Below are 18829 nucleotides of genomic sequence, written 5' to 3'. Positions count from 1 at the left end.
ACTAAAACACTTTTTAAAGATTATTTTGTCAATGGATATGTTCAATAAAACGTGGACATAATGGAAATAATAGAATAGAATGCCCCATCAATCTTATATAAAGTTTGCAGAGGCCCTATGCACAAGCAATTCTTACAAATGTTTTCTTGTGACAGTTATCCACCGGTCACCCTGAACACAAACCAAATACAAAAATATACTTCCTGATTGTGAGGGTAGCTCTCACTAGTAAAAATACTTTTTGCAATCATGATGGTTACTCAATTGATATAGCTCGGAAGAAAGGTTGATTTCTGATTTGTAATAGAGTAGAAATACAGAGTGTGGCATAGACAACATTTCAAGAAAACAGGAGGGGGGCTGGCTTGTGTGTACCCTGCTTTTGATGGGAGCTACTTTCCTTTGGACTAATGGTCTTCCAAGCCATTGGAGTATGGCATCAGTTATACTGATGCTTCAGGGTTAATCATGCTAGCAGCAAGTTTAGGTAGTATCATCATCAGCTGCTTTTGGATCACCCACAAGTTAGCTCATTTCCTTGTTTAATAAATCTGTTACATAACTTTCTTCCCTCAAAAAGAAAAGGGTCCTATCCCTTATTTTATTCATCTGGATGTTAATGAGTTTGGCTGGTTGCTTAGCAATAGGATATCTGCTCGTTGTGCTTTTGAGCATACCTGCACCTTCTAGTTTAAGTTTCAAGTTTATTTTATTTAGCACTGTTACCTAAAACCATTACTATAAAAATATCTCATTACATATCATCAATTAAAAAAATATATAAATATATAATAAAATCACTTTGCTAAAAAAACTGTTAAAAAAAATCAATACAAACTAATTGATGTTTGCAATACATTGATAAAAGAGTTAACGCTTCTTGCCTTAAGACCTACCCTGCCGCTGGTCGGCAGGGTAGGTCTTAAGGCAAGCAGCGTTAACTCGCCAGACCCAACTGGTGTCCTTTTTCATACCGCCGACTCACTGTAGCGAGTATTTCTCACATACAGACCAGGTCAACTACCTGTGTTCTGGGTACGTAGAATTTTACTTACCTTTATAGTGTAGATAGCGTTTTATTCGATCCTGAGGAAGTGCCCTTATCCATAGGACAATAATGGCACGAAACATGTCAATCACTTGAGAGCTTGACATACACTACTAGATACATCATTACTAGTCCTGTGCCCCTCTCACTCTTTTAACTAGGCAGTTTACCACTCCCAATAAAGTTGTTTTAGGACTAACTGACCTATTTTACATCCACCTACACCCCACATCTACACACTAGGCCTCTTACCCCCACTGCACCCACCAGCAGGAGCAAAAGATCCCCGACAAAGAGCCCCGGTTTGGGTGCCCGTCAGGTATTGCAGCGCCGACCTGACGAGGGGCAGGCTCATATGATGAAGCACGACACCTAGCTTGCTGGGTGTGTGAGAGCCCTAGTTCCGATAAGGGAATCCCCCTGTAGTGTAGTTCCTATTATCCCAATAGGCTCTGCGCATTGGAATAATATCTTCAATAGTATAGACCTAGGGCAGAGGTTAACTAGGTCTTCTACTGACGATATTAGACTTAAAGTTTTTGGTTTTGCCAGCTAGCTCAGAGTTCACTAGAAACTTTCTCGAATAGACAAGGAGGAGTTTAACTTCCCTGGATAGACAAGAAGGGATTTAGTTTCTGACAACCATAGAACATGACAACTTTGCTCTCCCCCAATCAAGAGTGTATCTCTAGAGTCGTGTGAAAACAAAAGACAACTTATTTTACTCAGTCAGTACGTGCATTCTTAGTTTCACCAGTTTGTAGAGAAAAGGAAGAGACGGGCGTGTTCAATAAAAGATGTTATTTATTGATCAGTCTCTTTTCTCGTACAAGAGAAATGAATCGATATTGTTGCGATACTTATGGTTAAGTAAAGTGCATACAATAAAAGCAGAAGTATAAAATAATACTGCAGAAGCATTGATATGGTTTCTAAGCCATATGATAGTTAAAATTGATAAAATAGATAGATACATATATACATTTGACTAACCGTACTCAACTGGTGCTTCTAACCACGCCTACCCCAGTGTACCTGACCTAAGCCTAATACGTGGGCGGGAGTAGATAAGTAGCAGTTTAAGTTAAGTTTGTTTTGCCAAGTGACTGACTCAAGAATTCTCTGCAAGGGGTTGTTCAGTTCTGTACCTGAGATCTAGAATGGTTGAGGGCTGGTATCTCTCGTCTCTGGTCTTGATATTCCAGCTGCCTGCGAGGGCTGCTTGGAAGCGCCGGAGCTGGATTTCTCGGCAGGAGAAAAACAGCGTCTCGTTCTCAGCGCGTCAGGAAGGCGGGGCAGCGCGTGTGGGCTTCGCTCTCTGCTGGGCTCCTCAGCGCGTCTCGCTGCTCCGATCTCGTCACCACCGCGTGTGTTTGCTTAAGGCAATGTCGGTAATATTTATACCTGTAAGGTGTCGAGATTGACGTAAGGATGGACATGGATACGTCAATAAGGATGTCATACGAACGGGCTTGTTCGCACATTCTTTTGCTGAAGTTCTCGGTGAAATCAAAACAATGGCCGCAGGGATTTTCCCAGGTTGTCATAGGTTTGATTTGTTTTGAGAACTCCGTATGCCTTATCAGGGGCTGGAGGAATAGTGCTTGTCTAATTAGATGGCATGCGTTATTACCTAATCAGATAACACGTTTCTGTGCCGTGGTGTGGCTTAATCAGATAACGGTTTTGCACCGTGGGTCGGCTGCTAGTTAAGTATTAACCAGAACAGGGCCGGGAATAGGGGAATCGATACAGAACCTATAGGAATACATCACACCCACTCCACGCTGACTATGTCCATATTTACAAGATCTAGGCATAGCAAATACACTAGTAGAGCATGTGTATACCGTACCACCCCAAAATACATCCATATGCATTTTGAAACATGAAATATACGAAACAATATATATATACATTATATGCACTCAAGCAGTATATTAATGTTAAATATCACGCATATTCATACATCATAACTAATAAAATATGAAAATTACACATGAAATGGCTCTTTAAGACAGAAGAAAAAAATGTGAGACCATTTCATCACAAAATAAAATATTTATGAACAGGCTAGAGGGCAGCTAATGATTCTAAAGTTCCTAAAATAGAAATATAGTTCTCTAAGAATAGTCTCTACTTTAAGCAGAAGATGAGTGTCCCGAAAAATTGTAAATAATTTTAGGGGCCGCTGAAAAATAATGTTCCGCTGTCCGTAAACTGGAGAAAATTGTTCATGATACTTTATTATCAAAGTTGAAGGCCAAATTCATGGTGTTGGGAACGCCGTGTGCTAGCCTGCTCAAAAGCCATTATTTCTGCTCTGGTGAGAACATCATATCATTTAGACTCTCGAAAAAGCTGTCAACAGCTTTCTGTGAAAGTTCCATTAACTCGGAAAAAGATGTTACCATGCATTCGTGAGCATGATTGCCTTCATTGATGTTTGGATCAGCATAGCTGACAGAAGGTCGTACCTGATCGATGCTGCTTTCATCTTGAACCTCACTACCCCTTAATCGTAGTGGTGAAGTCTCCACGAATGCCGCCATCAGGATAGGTAGCCGCTGGGGACAGCACAATGCATGAGCCGTGACCGGACCCAACAAAGTTTCTGCATCCATTGGCGCATCTGATTGTAGCGTCAGACAGGTGTCCAACACGCATTCTTCTCCGCATAGCAAGCACCTTAATACAGGTAAAACACAGCTTTGCCACATTGGTCTAAATGAAAGAAACCAAGTCATGTTCAGGTCTCTAAGCCGGGATAGTCCAAGGATTTTAGATATCTGGTCCCGGTATCCAATGGCTAGGATTGTTTCTTCCCTTGTCGCAGGTGTTTTGTCTGTGACACGGTTTGCCATAGCGAAATAACAGGATCAAAAATAGGATTCCTGCCACTAGTCCCAAAAGGAGAGGAAGTCCACCAAAGACGGAATGGACAAAGTCTGGAAAAATACCCAGAATGGCTTTAAATGGTGTTAAAGCCCCCGAAAACACTGTCTTAAATACATTTGAGACTCCACTGGTATCAGAAATATTTAAGATTTCGTAAATGTATGGGGGAATTAGTTGATAACAATGAATGAATCTCTGCCGTTGTCCTTGCAACTTGGAGATCATACGTTTCTTTTGATGACGTGAGCCTGGTCGGCGTCTGAAGGAGCACTGTTTTCATTCTGCTTAAAGTATCGACTCTAATGGAAGAAATTTTCAAATTCGGCCATAACCTTGCCTCCCTGTCTGGCATTGCGCTGGGGAACAATACTCGTTCACAGCACATGACCTTCGCAGTCGTACTTATGAGATAAGCTACTCCGGGCACCAAGCTACAACATCTGCGGTCTACGATTATAATGTAACTCCCGTTCGATAGTCTCCTAAAGAATGGTTCTATTTGTGTCGCAGGTGTGCCTTGCTGGTGACATGAAAGGTTATTTGAGGACCCTTCACAGGCTCCGTGTAAACTAATACCATTACACAGAAGTGTACTGCTTAGTGACATGGCACAATTATTGCCACTAAGAAACACTTTCCGGCCTTTATTACTGACACAAGCATGTGAATAGGGCAAGTTCCATGTTGACTTAATGTACCCTTTACCCAATTTTTCGTACATGCCAGCCTGTATATATTTTTGGCAGTATTGAAACCTGAAAGTAGATATTGGAATATTAATTATTCCATGTATTATCCACTCACTGACAGGTCGTTCTGACATTGTCAATGGTAATCTCTCGAGTTTCTCAATGCTCAGGATTGTATAATCAGCACCCTTCTGTGCCATACTGATTTGTTTATCAGTAAGGTTAAAGATATTGAACAGTGACGTTGTGTTGATTAAACGCCAAGGCACATAGCCTGAACGCAGATTTTGTAACGTCCAGCCAAGTTGTACAATAGAACGCAATTGGGACTGACCGTGTTGTAACAACAGTAAGTCTTGCGATAATATGTCGATTGCTGAAGACACAATGCTGTCCAAAGAGTATATTCTGGAGGACAGAGTCATTAACCCATTGTCCACTACAGAAAGTGATTTTTCCAAATTAATACGGTCAATTTCCCGTATTCTCTCTGATGTTTCAATTTGAGTTATTTTCCAGGCTTCGTTATAAGCTGCATATACAGAGGCTGCTATGAAGCGTTTTTGACGCTGTTTGCGTGGTCCCATAATGAAATCACGCAAGTCAGCACCATCAGTAAGTAAAGTTAGGTGTTGCTTAATTTCTGCCAGTGTGGATGTTTGTAGCCATTGAAGGCAGAGCTTGCCCACACTGTACGTGGTAATTATCCCTGGGTGTTGTCTTTGGGAATATCTAGGGTCTGGCCTGGTCAATTTGAACCCCTGGATTTTGTTCAGGAATCTGTCTTGACAGTTATTAGTATCTGTGGGCCAGATCAACCACTTTTTCCAATCTGGATGTGTTCTGTTTTGGCTTAATATATGGTTTACGTCTATCTCCTCATCTGTCGAGCTATTACTGTTTATCGTTGGCTTGGGAATAGACGGTTTGTTTAAATCTTTGATTTTGGCTAGGCCAAGACAGGTGGTTTGTTGAATCGTGTCATTCAAAAATATCATTTGTTCTGGGATCATGCAGGCTCTAAACAATGATTCTATACCTTGTACTTGCCATTCCTTTGTACCCCAAACACTTTTTACTTCAACATTTTTGTCCCAGTATTCAAAACCAAACGTACTCATTTGTTCAAAAAACGAGTCTGAATATATCAATTTAGTGTTTGTAAGCATGGTTTTTGTACCAGTCTTGTTTGATAATTTGAAATAAAACGTTTCTGCATTACTTGTGTTGAACCCTGAAAAATATGAATATTTGTCAGAAAAGGTTCTTGAGCTACCTTTTGGAGGGGTTGCACAGTGTTCCCATTGATTATAATTTAGGACATTTCTAGGTTGTGCAGATTTATGCAGATAATGATTAATATAGTGATTATAGCAGAACATTTTATCATAATTAGATGAACCCTGCAAATAATCATGTTTTGTAAATTTAGCAGACATCACTAGGTCAGACATCATATTATTAATGCTTTCCACGTCCCAATCATCAGCAACTGAGCTTGGTTTTACAAAGTCACTCAATGAGATCTTGAGTTGGTGTGGATATTTCAGGATTTCAACCGGACCATAAATTTCATAATCAGTATTGTCCCATGCTACCCCACCGGGTATAGGATTGGCTGTGAAGTTGACTGAAGAAAGTTCTCTTTTCTCGACGTGTGAAGACGTGTGTGGTTTGAGGACCAAGTTGATTTTCTGGCTTGCTGTGTCCATTTTAGCATATTTTCCCTCAATGAAGTGTCCCAAACATAGTATCATGATGAGCCAAAGTATGAGGATAAGTGCACCTAAGGCCACCCAGAATTCAATCCATGGAGAAATCAGATAGGTTTCTTTCAGTTGTTGAAAAAGTTCCTTAGCTTTGTCTTTAAAGGTTTTTGTTGATGTTTGTTCCTTTGATTCACTCAGGTTTTCAGATGAATCGCTGAAGTTGATGAAGTAACCGGATGCCGTTCTGTCTATTGTTCCAATAGTTTCAGGATTGATATTTGCTTTATCCGTGTGTTTTGTTGCAGCAGCATAGTCATTTATTACTTCATTGTAGATTGGTGTGTCTTTGCTAAATGTTTTTATTTGGGTTTGTAGAGGTTTAAGTTCCAAAGCATTGTTGCATAGACCTTGTTGTTGTTCTTTTGGCATTTCAAACGTGAGTAGCCTCTTAGATTGAACCTCTGTGTTTGTAGCAAACCTTGGTGTTCTACTACTTATCGGGAGTCCACTTGGCCTACTGTTTGTTATCGGCCACATGATTGTGGTTTAACCAGGTCGATGGATACAACTCGGTTCTCCTTTTTACCAGCAAGGGGCGGTAGTACTACTGATCTTGTCCCGTTGATAGACAAGACAGGAACTGCTTTTCTGTAAGAAGGCCCAAATTCCTTCTTTACCGCGATCTTTTCTCTGACTAGATCCCCAACTTTTGGAATCCAGACAGGTCTTGCTGGGACAGGTGGTTTTTCTTCAGTGGTCGTTGGCTGTTGTTTCAACGTTATGTTGCTCAGGTCTTTCCTTGTTTCGTTTAAGTCCTGTAAAATAGCCAAACGATCTTTGATATCAAAGCTTTTTTCTTTAACCACTGAAGTCTGACTGTCAAGATCTAAGACCATCATTCTAGTTCCAAACAATAGTTCGTACGGACTGAATCCCCTCAGAGAATTTCTTGGCAGGTTATTTAGACTACGTTGGACACTTATTAGATGTTTGACCCACCCAGCTCTCGAACCTAATACCTTCGCTGTTATAGATTGCTTTATGTCACGGTTTTTTCTTTCTACAATTCCGTTTCCCTCGGGATGAAATGGACAAGAATACCGCAATGCAATGCCCATGCTGGTCATGGCCTCCTTATAAGCTCGAGAGCTAAAAGCAGGACCCTGGTCAGAATGCAACATGCCAATTGCGTATGTGCCGATAAAGACTCGCAAATCTCTTATAACAGTTCTGGCGTCAGCCGATCGCTGGGGCCACATCCAAATGAATCTCGTGCAGGAATCCACTGCGACCATGATATATTTATAGTTGCCATCCCTTTGTAAGGGACCACAGTGGTCCAGGTAAACACAAGCTAATGGTTTATCCGAGATTAGAAGGGGCGTCTGAGCTGGTCGTCTCACTGTTGATACTTTCATTTTTTGACAAATTTCACATTCTAGAACATAGTTACGTGTTTGTCTTCTCATTTGCGGCCACCAGTATCTCTGTTTTAATAATGATACTGTGGCTGAGAAGCCAGCATGTACAGAAGCAAGTCCTTCGTGTGCCGCTATGATAAGTCCTAACCTATGTTCCATGTTTGGAATTGCCCTATCCCCCACTCCAGGGATTCGAGCAAACGGAACATTGTTTGTATCAGTCATATATGAGTATTTCACTGGAAAGCCTTTTGGGAGTGTTTCCATCGAATCCTTTCCTGTCGCGCTGACAGCTTGTAATATATCGCTGTCTATTTTTGTTTTTGACCGTGTGATGGCGGCTACGGAAGCCGTTTGCACAGCTGCCTTCGCTGCCTCATCAGCCAATGAATTCCCTGCAACGTGAACGCCATCACGTTGATGACTCAGTGTATGTATCACGTGAGTCTTTGGTAGTTCTTTTTGCAAAAGAACTACTTGTTCCCAAAGCATTTTATGCTTGATTGTGCCTCCTTTTGCATCCTTAAAACCATTCTGAAGCCAGATCTGTAAGTATTCATTGTAAGACTGAACGCAATAATACGAATCGCACACTATGAGTGTGGGGAATTCTCGATCGGTATTTTCAAGCGCCATCTTGAATGCTAGTAGTTCTGCTCTTTGAGCTGTACAATCTCCTAGAGATTGTGTTTTAGTGACCGTTGGTTTAAATTTCCCTTCGTGCCAGCGACCTTTAACGATCGCGCACGCAGCACTGTAAGCTTGTTTACCCCCTACTGCGGGTTGTGCTGACCCGTCTGTATATATTATACAGCCGTAGTGTTCTAGAGGCAGAATTTCGATTGGCGGAGGACATTCAAATTCGTATTGGAGAAATTCTTGTGTTTTTAAGTTGGGATCAAATTCGTATACAACGTCTGTTGCAGCAAGATAATTAGCCCACTGTATCCACCTTGGATGAAGTGCTTTAGCATTTGGAATGCTTGCTTTTGTTACCGCCTCCAGGGCTGGTATTGGTGTCACGATGATTATTCGTTTACCTTGTGCTAGGGCCCTTTCCTTTGCTACAGCAGTCTGTACCGCTGTCAGAATTTTTTCCGTTGGACTACATTTCATTTCAGCCTTTGTGTACAAGTGTGATTTGTATGCAATTGGTACCTTTTCTCCCTCATTAGAGGTCAGGTATGTGAATCCGCATCTTCCTGGGATGACTCGAATCACAAGATTGCGTGAGTTATCACGTGTTTCTAATTTTGTTTTAATTAGCATGTCTGTTTGTAAAGATCTCAAAATTTCTGTGTGTTTTTGAGTCCAATTGATTCTTTTAAAATCTGGTTTTATTAGATCATAAAGGGGTTTGATCCTTTCTGCGTAATTTGCAATGTATGTTCTTCCGAAATTTAGGAAGCCTAGAATTGATTGTAAGTTTTTTAGTGTTCTAGGAGCTTGGAGTACTGCACATTTCTCTAGGAAATTGTCAGCCAGGCTTTTGCCTTCACTTGATAATTCATATCCTAAAAACAGGACTGTTAGATGGGCAATTCTTGATTTTTTAAAGTTGAATTTGTAACCCTCTGCTGCGAACCCAAGTATTATGGTGTTCACTCTCTTCAAGTGAGTATCCAAGTCATCATCTGTTAGGTAAATGTCGTCGTCATCGTATGTTTGTAGTAATTCTGTTACTCTCTTTGAGAATAATCCTGGGCTATTCTTGTGCCCCTGGGGTAAACGGCAGAAACTTTTTTGTGAGCCATTTACCGAGAACGCAGTCAAATATCTGCTTTCTGGTGCTATATTTTGACAAAAGAATCCATTAGAGATGTCTAATGTTGTTTTGTATTTTTTGCGTACTATGTTATTCATTAGTGCAGCACTATGTGAGTTTTGCACTGCAAAAGTTTTGCAACATGAGTTAAGGTGTCTGTAATCCAAAACTAGACGATATGAGTTGTCTGGTTTGGAGACAGGAAACAAAGGATTGTTCATTTGTGAGGTGCAAGTTTCAATCACCCCCTGGTATTCAAGTTGATCTAGGATCTCTTTTACCTGTTTTTTAGCTTCTTGCTTAATTGGGTACTGCCTCTGTGCAGTAGGTTGTGATTTTAACTGGATTTTGTGAGGAGGAGAGTCCTCATCCCATCCTACATGATTTTTATATAAAGCAGGAGCTTGAGCTACTGCCCACTTTCTAGCAAGTGTATATTTTTTATGAATTGGAATGTGATTTGAGAAGGCAGGCATAATTATTTCTTCGCCATGAGGGCACTCTCTGACGAACTCGGGTGGCCAGTCTTTTTCAGCTAGAAGGATGTCATAGCCCTGGGAGAGATTATCCCAAAATAGTCCCCTTATTTTTCTAGTCTTATCCCCCTCTATACGCAATGTAATTTCATATATTTTGTGAGGTTTGCTAACTCTGGTGTCGGCAGTTTCCACTTGAATATATTCATTCGTGTCCACTGTCTCCAGATGATTTATAAGGGCTTTGCGAGCTATGCTCACTTCTGCTGCGCTGTCTAGCATTGTCTGAGCCCATTCTCCGTTTTTCAGCTGTGTCCTCAGTATTCTCGGCATCTTTGATTACTTTAATACTGGCTACCTTCTTTTTTGGAAATTGTAACTTTTTATTCGGATGAGCAGGTTCCTTGTTTTTGGACTTGACGTGCTCTTCCCTGTGTTCTGATCGTCCTCTTCTTTCCGATTTCTGCGAGGAAGTCTGAAAAGATTGAGAGGGACGTGTATCAATATCTTGATATTTATCAGGTTTCTTTATATTATCCCTATTTCTAAGGTTGTATTTTTTCCCAGAGGGCTCACTTTGGGGAGACCTGCGTCCTTGGTTCGGAGATCTTTCTCTCCGCCGAGGAGACCTTCCTCTGGACTGGAATCTTTTTTCTTTAGGATTGGATTGTTTGTTTCCATCCCAGCTCTTTTTTTGAGTGTTTAAATTATTTTTAATAAATATCTTTTCAGGACTTTCAATCAGTTGAGGTTTTACCGGTATTCCACCCAGACTATCTCTTCCTAGTTCTTCATAGGATTTCTCTATGATTCTGGCAATTTCAGTTGGTTGGTCTGCTATATCTGTCTCTTTTAACCTTTGGCGAATCGCCACGTTTGCTGCTTCTCCCTTTATGTTGGCTAATAATATAGCCGAGACCTGCTTGAAGTCTTTCAGTAATTTCATACCAAGAGTTAAAGCGGGTTCTGGACCATATTCATCTTGAATTTGTTTTAGCACATCTGGTATTACTGACATGGATGGTACACCATGCGTTTTCGTGTATATGGAAGCAAAGACTGTACCCCAAGTGTCACAGTCCTCCACGTGTGGTGCGATTCCCATTGGAAGACAGATAATCAGAATCCTGTGTTTATCTACAGGGGTGGTGTCTGGAAACACCGCCTCTATTTGAGTGATTTTTTGTGCTAGCCAGAAAGGTATTTGTTCCCGTTTTGCGGGTACTTTACCTAGACAGGACTGTATGTTCTGTGGTGTAATTTTATTTGTGTTACCCTGATGAGGGGTCAGCTGTGGAATTTTACTTGCTGGTTGGATTGTTGAGGTCCGCATTACATATTGGACTAATTGTCTATGTATTTTGATTAGTTGTTTTAGCTGTGCTAAAAGATCTGGTGCAGACATTTCTTCAATGTCTGGATGTGGTGTATATCCGGCTAGGACCGGCCACGTTGCTCCTGGTCTACCTAGTGGACCGAGCCTGGTGATGTGATTATTATGTTTTAGGGCGCCATTAAACAAGAGCAGGTGCTCTTGGAACTTGAGTGGTACTTCCACTTCCTCGAAAGGAGTGTAGGTATCCGGTGGTTCCTCTATTTTATAATAGTGGAACTCTTTTGTTACAGCGTTTGCTGCTGGAAAGTTCATCCATGAATAGAATACCTCTGTCTGCCGATATTCGTGTGCCTCAATTACGAATATGACTGTACCACCTCTCGATGTCAGTCCATTTTCTATAAGTTTTAAAGTTATAGATTTTCTTATGTTAACCGGGATGAGTTTTATATCCGGGTCATTTTGTAGCAGAGTATTATCAGCTGCTAGGAGTTCAGCTGCTAGTCTAACTGTCTCCCTTTCATCATCACTGTCTACCATTGGACTCACTATGCTTTGCCTCCTCTTGGTCCTCTACCAACCATACACAGAAGAACTTCGTACTCTCTTTGCTTACTAGTCATTTTGGGGCTTGTACGCTGGACCTCGTTAAACACGCCCCCCCAGTCCCTCCTTTTGTTGAATAATGTGCAGATTGATTAACAAATTCAGTAAAGACTGGGGTATTCCCCAGCCTGCCAGTTTCAACCAGAGTCTATGACGGTGTACATGATCGAAAGCTGCCCGGTAATCGATAAAGCACAAGTATAGCAGCATTTTTGTAATCACTGCCTTATCTATTAACAGAGCCATGGTTGGTATGTTTGTTATGGTTCCAACAGATTTGGAAAAGCCAGTTTGATTTAGGGGGACCAGTTGTCTTCCACCTGCATTGCAGTTCATCCAACAGAGTCCGCCAGGATGGAGGTAGTAGGCCTGTCAGTCTTTTTTCCATAAACAGAGGGCTAAGTGCTTTCGCCCAATATTCTGTATATTGTTTGTAAAGCACAGGTGGAATTCCACTGGGTCCCGGTGCCCCTTCTTGCCTTCCCTTCTTGACGTACCTGTTGATTGCTTTAATGTGGTCATTTGAGAGTGTGACTCCCGGTGATTCTTCTTCATACCATTCCTCTAATATTGCATTTGCCTCATTGGGTCGGTGTTTAAAGGTGGTGGGTCTCTGTGTTATGTCTATGCTAGGTTATGTGTGCAATAAGGTTATTTCTTGATGAAAATTATTTCCAAGGTAGGTAGCCCAATCTTCCTCGGATATATTTGAAGACAGACCTTCATGCATTGGATGGGTGAATCTTTTCATTGGATCCCAGAATCTAGCACTGTTTTTCCTCTTGGAATCTGCATGTAGTTTCGCCCATAGGCTGTCTTCGTTGTCACGCCAGGCTTCCCAAATTGCTTGCTTCAGCTGTTTTTTCTGCTGCTGCAATACAGCTAGTTTAGAGATGTGGGTTGGAGACTGGCGCACCTGCCGCAAGGAGGAATTAATACTGTTTTTGATGGATTTTATCGTACTCTTTTTTGGCATGGAGAGGTTAGTGTGGTCTCTATAGCCCAGCTGCGATTTAGATTTGATTAGGGAGGAAAAAGATGTTGCCAAGGCATTTATATAATTTATCAATTTCTCTAATTCATTGTCTCCTTCCTGTGATTCAAATAAAAGTTTTGCGGCTTGCTGGAAGTTATATTGCATTGCACGCATACATTTTATTTTCCTAAAATTGGTTGTGGTCATTATGCCTGGTTGGCCCTTCCATTTCATTAATCTTGGCATGTTTGTACGAAGTATAAGCTCCGGGAGCCGGTGATCGCTATCAGCTTTGTCGCCCATACTAAATGAGAACATTTCTTTGAAGAGGGTTAGAGACACAAAGGTATAGTCCAGCGTTGAGTTTTTGGTTGATGAGCGATAAGTGAATGAGGGGGGGGTGTCACCTATACATCTGCCATTCGCTGCTCCGAGGGTAAGATGTTCAAGACCCTCTATAAGGAGTTGGCTGATTTTTAAGGGTGCTGCTGATGAACTGGTGCCCTGTGGCGGGATATTCCATAGCTGGTTATGTATGGAGACGTCCTCTGCTTTCGATGGAGCAAGTAGATGTAAATTAAAATCCTCTGTCAGTATCATGTCAGGTGTGTTGACCTCTCTCAAGCATAACTCTACGAAGTTGGCCAGTTGTTTTGCATTGTTAGATTTCCCGTTAGAATGTATGTACGTATTTATTATTATTATATCCTTGTGTCCATTCCATGATGGCCCCATTATGGTGGAATATTTTTATGGCGATGGATTCTGATGTTGTTAAGGTTGCGCAGGTGTTATTTACGTAGATCACCAGGCCTCCCTGCAGGTGGCCACATCTTGCCTTTTTGAGGGCTGGTGCCTAGAAACGTAGATATCCTTGGAGATGTGGTGGATCTGTCATCCATGTCTCCTGTAAAGCAATGTGTGAAATGACTTTTGATAGTTCATGATGACATGGTCTGACAGCTTACTGTTTAGCCCATTGATGTTCCATGAGCATATCCGTAGTAAGTTCATTTCACCTTCTGACAAATTATACCTGTTAATCTGTCAGTTGTTTCTTACTTGATTGGTGACTACCCTCATGGGCCATCTTGAGCCTTCATGGCAGAAACCTTGATATACGTGATTCGGGCAATATATCCCTGTATCCTGTGGCTGTCTCATGGTGACCTGCGAGGGTCCCCTTGCCCCTCTCAGTACTGACTTAGAGGTGTTGCACCGTTCTATTTTCCATCTATCCCCATGCCGCTGTGTTAGTGGTGTGGGATAGCCAGGTGTGTTGATGGGTTTTATCTTTTGCCCCAATTTTCAAATGTCGATCCTTCCAGTAATATTTTTTGAACAATATTTTCTGATCTCCATGTTGTTTGTGTGACCTCACCCCCCTGAGGGTCTCCTTGGCTGACAAACTCTACTGAATCCAGATCGGTTGAGATTACCTCCGATAATGAGGGTATAAGTGATAGTAAACGAAGAATGCTCCCTCGATTTAATATGTCGCTGCCACCTCTTGACCTGTATACTGGTATAAACCCCAGTATTTTCACGTTCTTCTTGAGGTCATTTACTCGGTTATCTAATTGTAGCCTGTTAGTGGGCTCATGGTTGCTTGTGGTTGCTTGAGCCAGTGTTGTAGCTGCTTATGCCCTGCTCTGGTCCTTTGGAGTTAAATTTGTAGCTGGCCCAGCGCAGGGCAACCTAGGGCAGGAAAGATGCTCCATAACTGCCATGGGGACGGCTTGATTCTTATTCTACCGTGTTTGGGATCTATATAGTTAACGGTTCGCTCATCTCCTCCAGCATTAGAAACTGTGATGGGCAGGTAATTAAACGCTCTTTTTGATTGATGATCTGGCTGGGTAGTAGAGATGGTAGCCTTAGAGAGTTTGTCATCTTTGGCCATGAGTCCTACGGTTGTATGGATGGAAGCATGAAGCTGTGTGGTAAGTTTCTTCCAATTTCGTTCTACATCGCAGCAGTTGATGTTCAGCTTCCTCCCTGGCTAGTTTTCGATCCTTCTTGGTACATGTTCCTGCTTCTTCCTCTGGTGATATTTGAAGCAAGGAACTCGCAGTGGCAGACTTTTGGTTGGAATTTGAATTTGAGAGCGGCCCTTGCCCAGGACGCAATGTACTTGATTGGGTTTTGCCTGTTTCCGCTGGAGATACTTTAATTGAAAGGTCAGAGGTTTCAGGCAGTGTCTGTCTAAGGAGGCGGGCAAAGTCATCCTTTTTTTAGATTGATTTTTGATTCTGACCCTTTCTCCTTTGGGCACGCCTTTGTTTGGCATTAGAAGTTGCTCCTGGGTCAGTCGGCTCTGCCTCTGTCCCCTGGGTAGATTCAGATGCTCATGTCTGTGTCTTAATGCGCCCATCTTTTTTGGCATTACCTGTTGTTGACTGCTTTAAGGTAGATGCTTGTTCCACTCTTATCCTCAGCGGGGTAGGTTTCCTTTTCGTTAAACCCGATGGGGTTCCGTGCTGAGTCCTTGATTTGGGTGCACAAGAGGGGAGAGAGGTGAGTTTGTCGACTATTGGGCCGCAACCACAATTTAGCTCCCATTCTTGTAGTTTTCCGTGTGAGCTCTGGAAGAGCGAGTTCAGAGCACCAAGTTTTTCGTCTATTGCCAACACAAACACTGCCAGTGTGTTTAATAGAGTTAGCTGAGTGTCCATTTTGTCTGATTGATTCTGAAGGGCTTTCACTAGGAGTTGTTCTGTTTTAAGTAAACTAGCCCAGGCATTTTCAGAGTCCCATTTTTTCTGAAAATTGGTTGAATTTCCTAAGTCGAATGTCAGTCACAGGGCCTCCCTTCCCTGAGTCCCTTCCAGCTCTGTGTTCTTTAGTATGGGGAAGTTTTGAGGGTCCAACCTGGTCTCAATGGTGCTTGTTGTGTAGGATTTATCAGAAAATCATCCCAGTCCCCTGCGTCAATGTTTGATAGTTCCTTTAAATTTTCCGACTCTTGTCCTAGTGCTGGTTCCGTGCAGTGGGGCATTGATGATAGTAACAAACAGGAAACCAGCGGTGGGGTTGAACTGGTCCTTGCTTTTTCAATGGCAATAGGTGGTGTGCCTATCTCTATTATAGTCAATTCCTTGTTTGTGGTACAGTTATTCCCTTTTTTCCCATTACGACCTTCCTCTTCCTGCTGGTCTTTGTGTTCCCTTCCAGCTCGTCCATGAGGCTTTGCCAGCTTCTTTGTTGTTACTAGATTGCTGGGTGTGATTGCTTTTGACATTCCAGCTTCTCGGTGGCCCTGGGGAACTTGCGGCAATGGTTTGGCATTATTTTGCGCAGCTGATATTAAAGCCGGCCTACTGTGTGTTTGGTATGGTGGGTCTTTCGACTCGGGGTCACTTTTTGTGCTGATGTTGAGCTTTGGTCAATGATTTCAGTCCTGTTTATTCCACTGTCCGATAGTTTGAGTGGTGAAATTGGATTTTTGCGACCTTGTGCTGCAATTGAGCTTGATAAGAGGGCGTCCCCTGGGTTTTTAGAAACTGAGATTTTGTGTAAATCCTAGGCTGTGTCCATTTGTTGCAATTCTGAGTTAGTACTGTCTCCAAATTGTTGTCCCTTTTGGTGGGGCTCATGTCAGGGGAGGTGATGCCTACCTCTAGTTTTAGGGTGGGACTCTGCCATACAGCCCTTGGGCGACAAGGATCCTCTTTTGCGCGTACTCGTTTTTGTTTGTTTGTTTGTTCTAGACAGGCAACCCCTGATCCTGCCAGATCTCATTTCCTCTTTGGCGGGTTGTCTAGTTGGCTAGTTATCCTCTTAGGCCTCTGTTCGACACCACGCTCGCTCGGTGCCAACCAAACCTGCAGTGGCAACGCGCAGTGCCAGGCGAAACAGGAAGGCAAGGACACAGAGAGAGCAGGCTGTAGGAGATGAGGTGGTGTAAGTTGAGTAAGACTATGCACCACCATGCACCATGCACCATGCGCCACCGTGCACTGCAATCTAGGTTCACACCCCCAGCCAAACCCACCTGGTTCTACCAGGACTGCAGTCTCTCACCTGACTTCTTCTCCATTCTCTGTCACCCCGGTCAGGTCTGGTTTGCAGGTTGTGGGTGACACGCAGGCTAAAGCGGGCAACGAGCGAGCGGCAGGAGGCGGGAGACAAGTAGATGGTGGGGGGAGTAGCAGTCCGTAATCACGGTCAGGAACAGTTCCCCATTCTGCCTGGCCCTGCTGCTGCTCCGAAGATTTGGGGGTTGTTTTTTGGTTTCATAGCTTGATGGCCAATTAAATGTCTAGCATGAGATTAGGCGGGACTCGCGGCTTTGTGGCGGGAAATCAGGCGACTGCCCCTTGTCTTGGGGCGCCCGCAACACCTGCGGCTCTGTAGCTCCGTGGCTCCACGGTTCCTATAGTTTTCGCTGCACCCCCGGCACACCGCAGCTATACGATTTTGATAGTTTTGCGGCTCTCCCTGCTCCCGGTGCTATGTCGCAGGGCCGAAGCCGCTGCTTCTCTCCTTCTAATTCTCGTGGCTCACGGTACTCACTTGCGGTACCTGGAGCCGCTGCCGCTTCTCCCCTTCTCGTGGCTCACTGGTGTCTGGCTCACTGCTCACTGATTGCTGCTCTCTGCTGCTCTATAGCGGCTCCAATGTTCAGCAGAACAACAACTATCGCAGCCAAATCAAGTCATAATTAAAAGGTTACCTTAAAAAGGACATTGTTCCACCCTCAGAAGTATATCTTAAACATTCACAAATTCATGCAAAGGAAGACAACAATTTAACAGCAATACTTTTACCTGCTGAGGAGTGTCCTGGATGTCTGAAATGTAGGTCTTGAGTTTCCTTGCAATTTTATGTTCTGCTGGTTCAATAATCTTTTCATATTGAGACACTGCCGCTCTCCATAATGGCTTGAAGAAAAGAGAAAGTACATTTTGTTTCTGGTATTCCAGTTCTTGTTTAATAACTATGGGGCATAAATTTCAAAAGTCACTCTACCTCAGTGTATGGGTTGTAGTGCACTGGATTTAAACCGGCAAATGGCTCGAACACTTGGGCAAGATGCAGAGCTTGTTGCTCACCCACCGGCACAAAATAAATCAGTTTTTCATAAACTGTTCTAATGGTTAACACCTGCAAAACAAAATACAATTACTAGAGTATGCTCAACCATATCTCAGAAATGATTCAATTAAATGAATGTTTCTAATATGGCCAAAGAATAATTCTGAGCACATTAAAGTTGGTCAACAAATTTCCTTTTGCAGACCCTCACTCCCAAATGCAGTCTTTGCCTTGCCTTTCCAAATTTCCTACTGCCCATTGCCCACTGCAGACCTTTGACAATGCAGTTTCCTTACTCCTCACTGCTTTTTCACATAGCTGACCCCCTGATAACATATGTAACTCACAAGTTGCACAGGTAATATATACATTTAAACCGATAGCTAAATGAGAACATTAAGGGGCAGATGTATCATTTTAGCAGTTTGCGAGTCCTTAATAGCGATTTTTAGCGAATCGCTATTAAGGAATCGCAAAATGCTGTGTGGGTAGGAATCGCAATAATATTTGTGATTCCTGAATATTTCTTAATTGCAAATCGCAAATTGCAATTCGCAATTAAGGAATACCTTCCCATTCATTCCTATGGGCCTAGAGAAGACATTCGAAATTTGCAAGAACCCATTAGGTACTCGCAAATTGCAAATGCAATTTCAAGAGTTCAAGGGTGTCAGAAGGACACCCTGTAGCAACCCTGAAATACGTATGCGTGCACATGTGGCGCCCCATGGGCATGTATGTGCGCCACATGGCACTTCGAAAAATGCATAAAAGTGCATTTTACAAAGAAATCGCAAATTACCACCAACTTGAAGTTGGTGGTAAATTGGGATAATACATCCTAAAAGGCTTTTCTCCCTTCGCAAAC

At 42.6% G+C, this 18829-nt stretch overlaps 1 protein-coding gene across 2 annotated transcripts in view; it reads right to left on the bottom strand.

The window, feature by feature from the left end:
- DYNC2H1 (dynein cytoplasmic 2 heavy chain 1) overlaps positions 1–18829 on the bottom strand; it is a 1763151-nt gene that overhangs the window by 1664383 nt on the left and 79939 nt on the right. For both annotated transcript variants that reach the window (XM_078657019.1, XM_078657020.1), the window contains exons 7-8: positions 17896–18030; positions 17694–17807 (exon numbers count right to left, since the gene is read on the bottom strand). In XM_078657019.1, coding sequence (XP_078513145.1) covers positions 17694–17807; positions 17896–18030 — 249 coding nt within the window. The remainder of the gene's footprint in view (positions 1–17693; positions 17808–17895; positions 18031–18829) is intronic.

The sequence above is a fragment of the Lissotriton helveticus genome, chromosome 8, assembly GCF_964261635.1.
Source record: "Lissotriton helveticus chromosome 8, aLisHel1.1, whole genome shotgun sequence".
Classification (NCBI taxonomy): Eukaryota; Metazoa; Chordata; class Amphibia; order Caudata; family Salamandridae; genus Lissotriton; species Lissotriton helveticus.
This window is presented reverse-complemented; position numbering and strand designations above follow the sequence as displayed.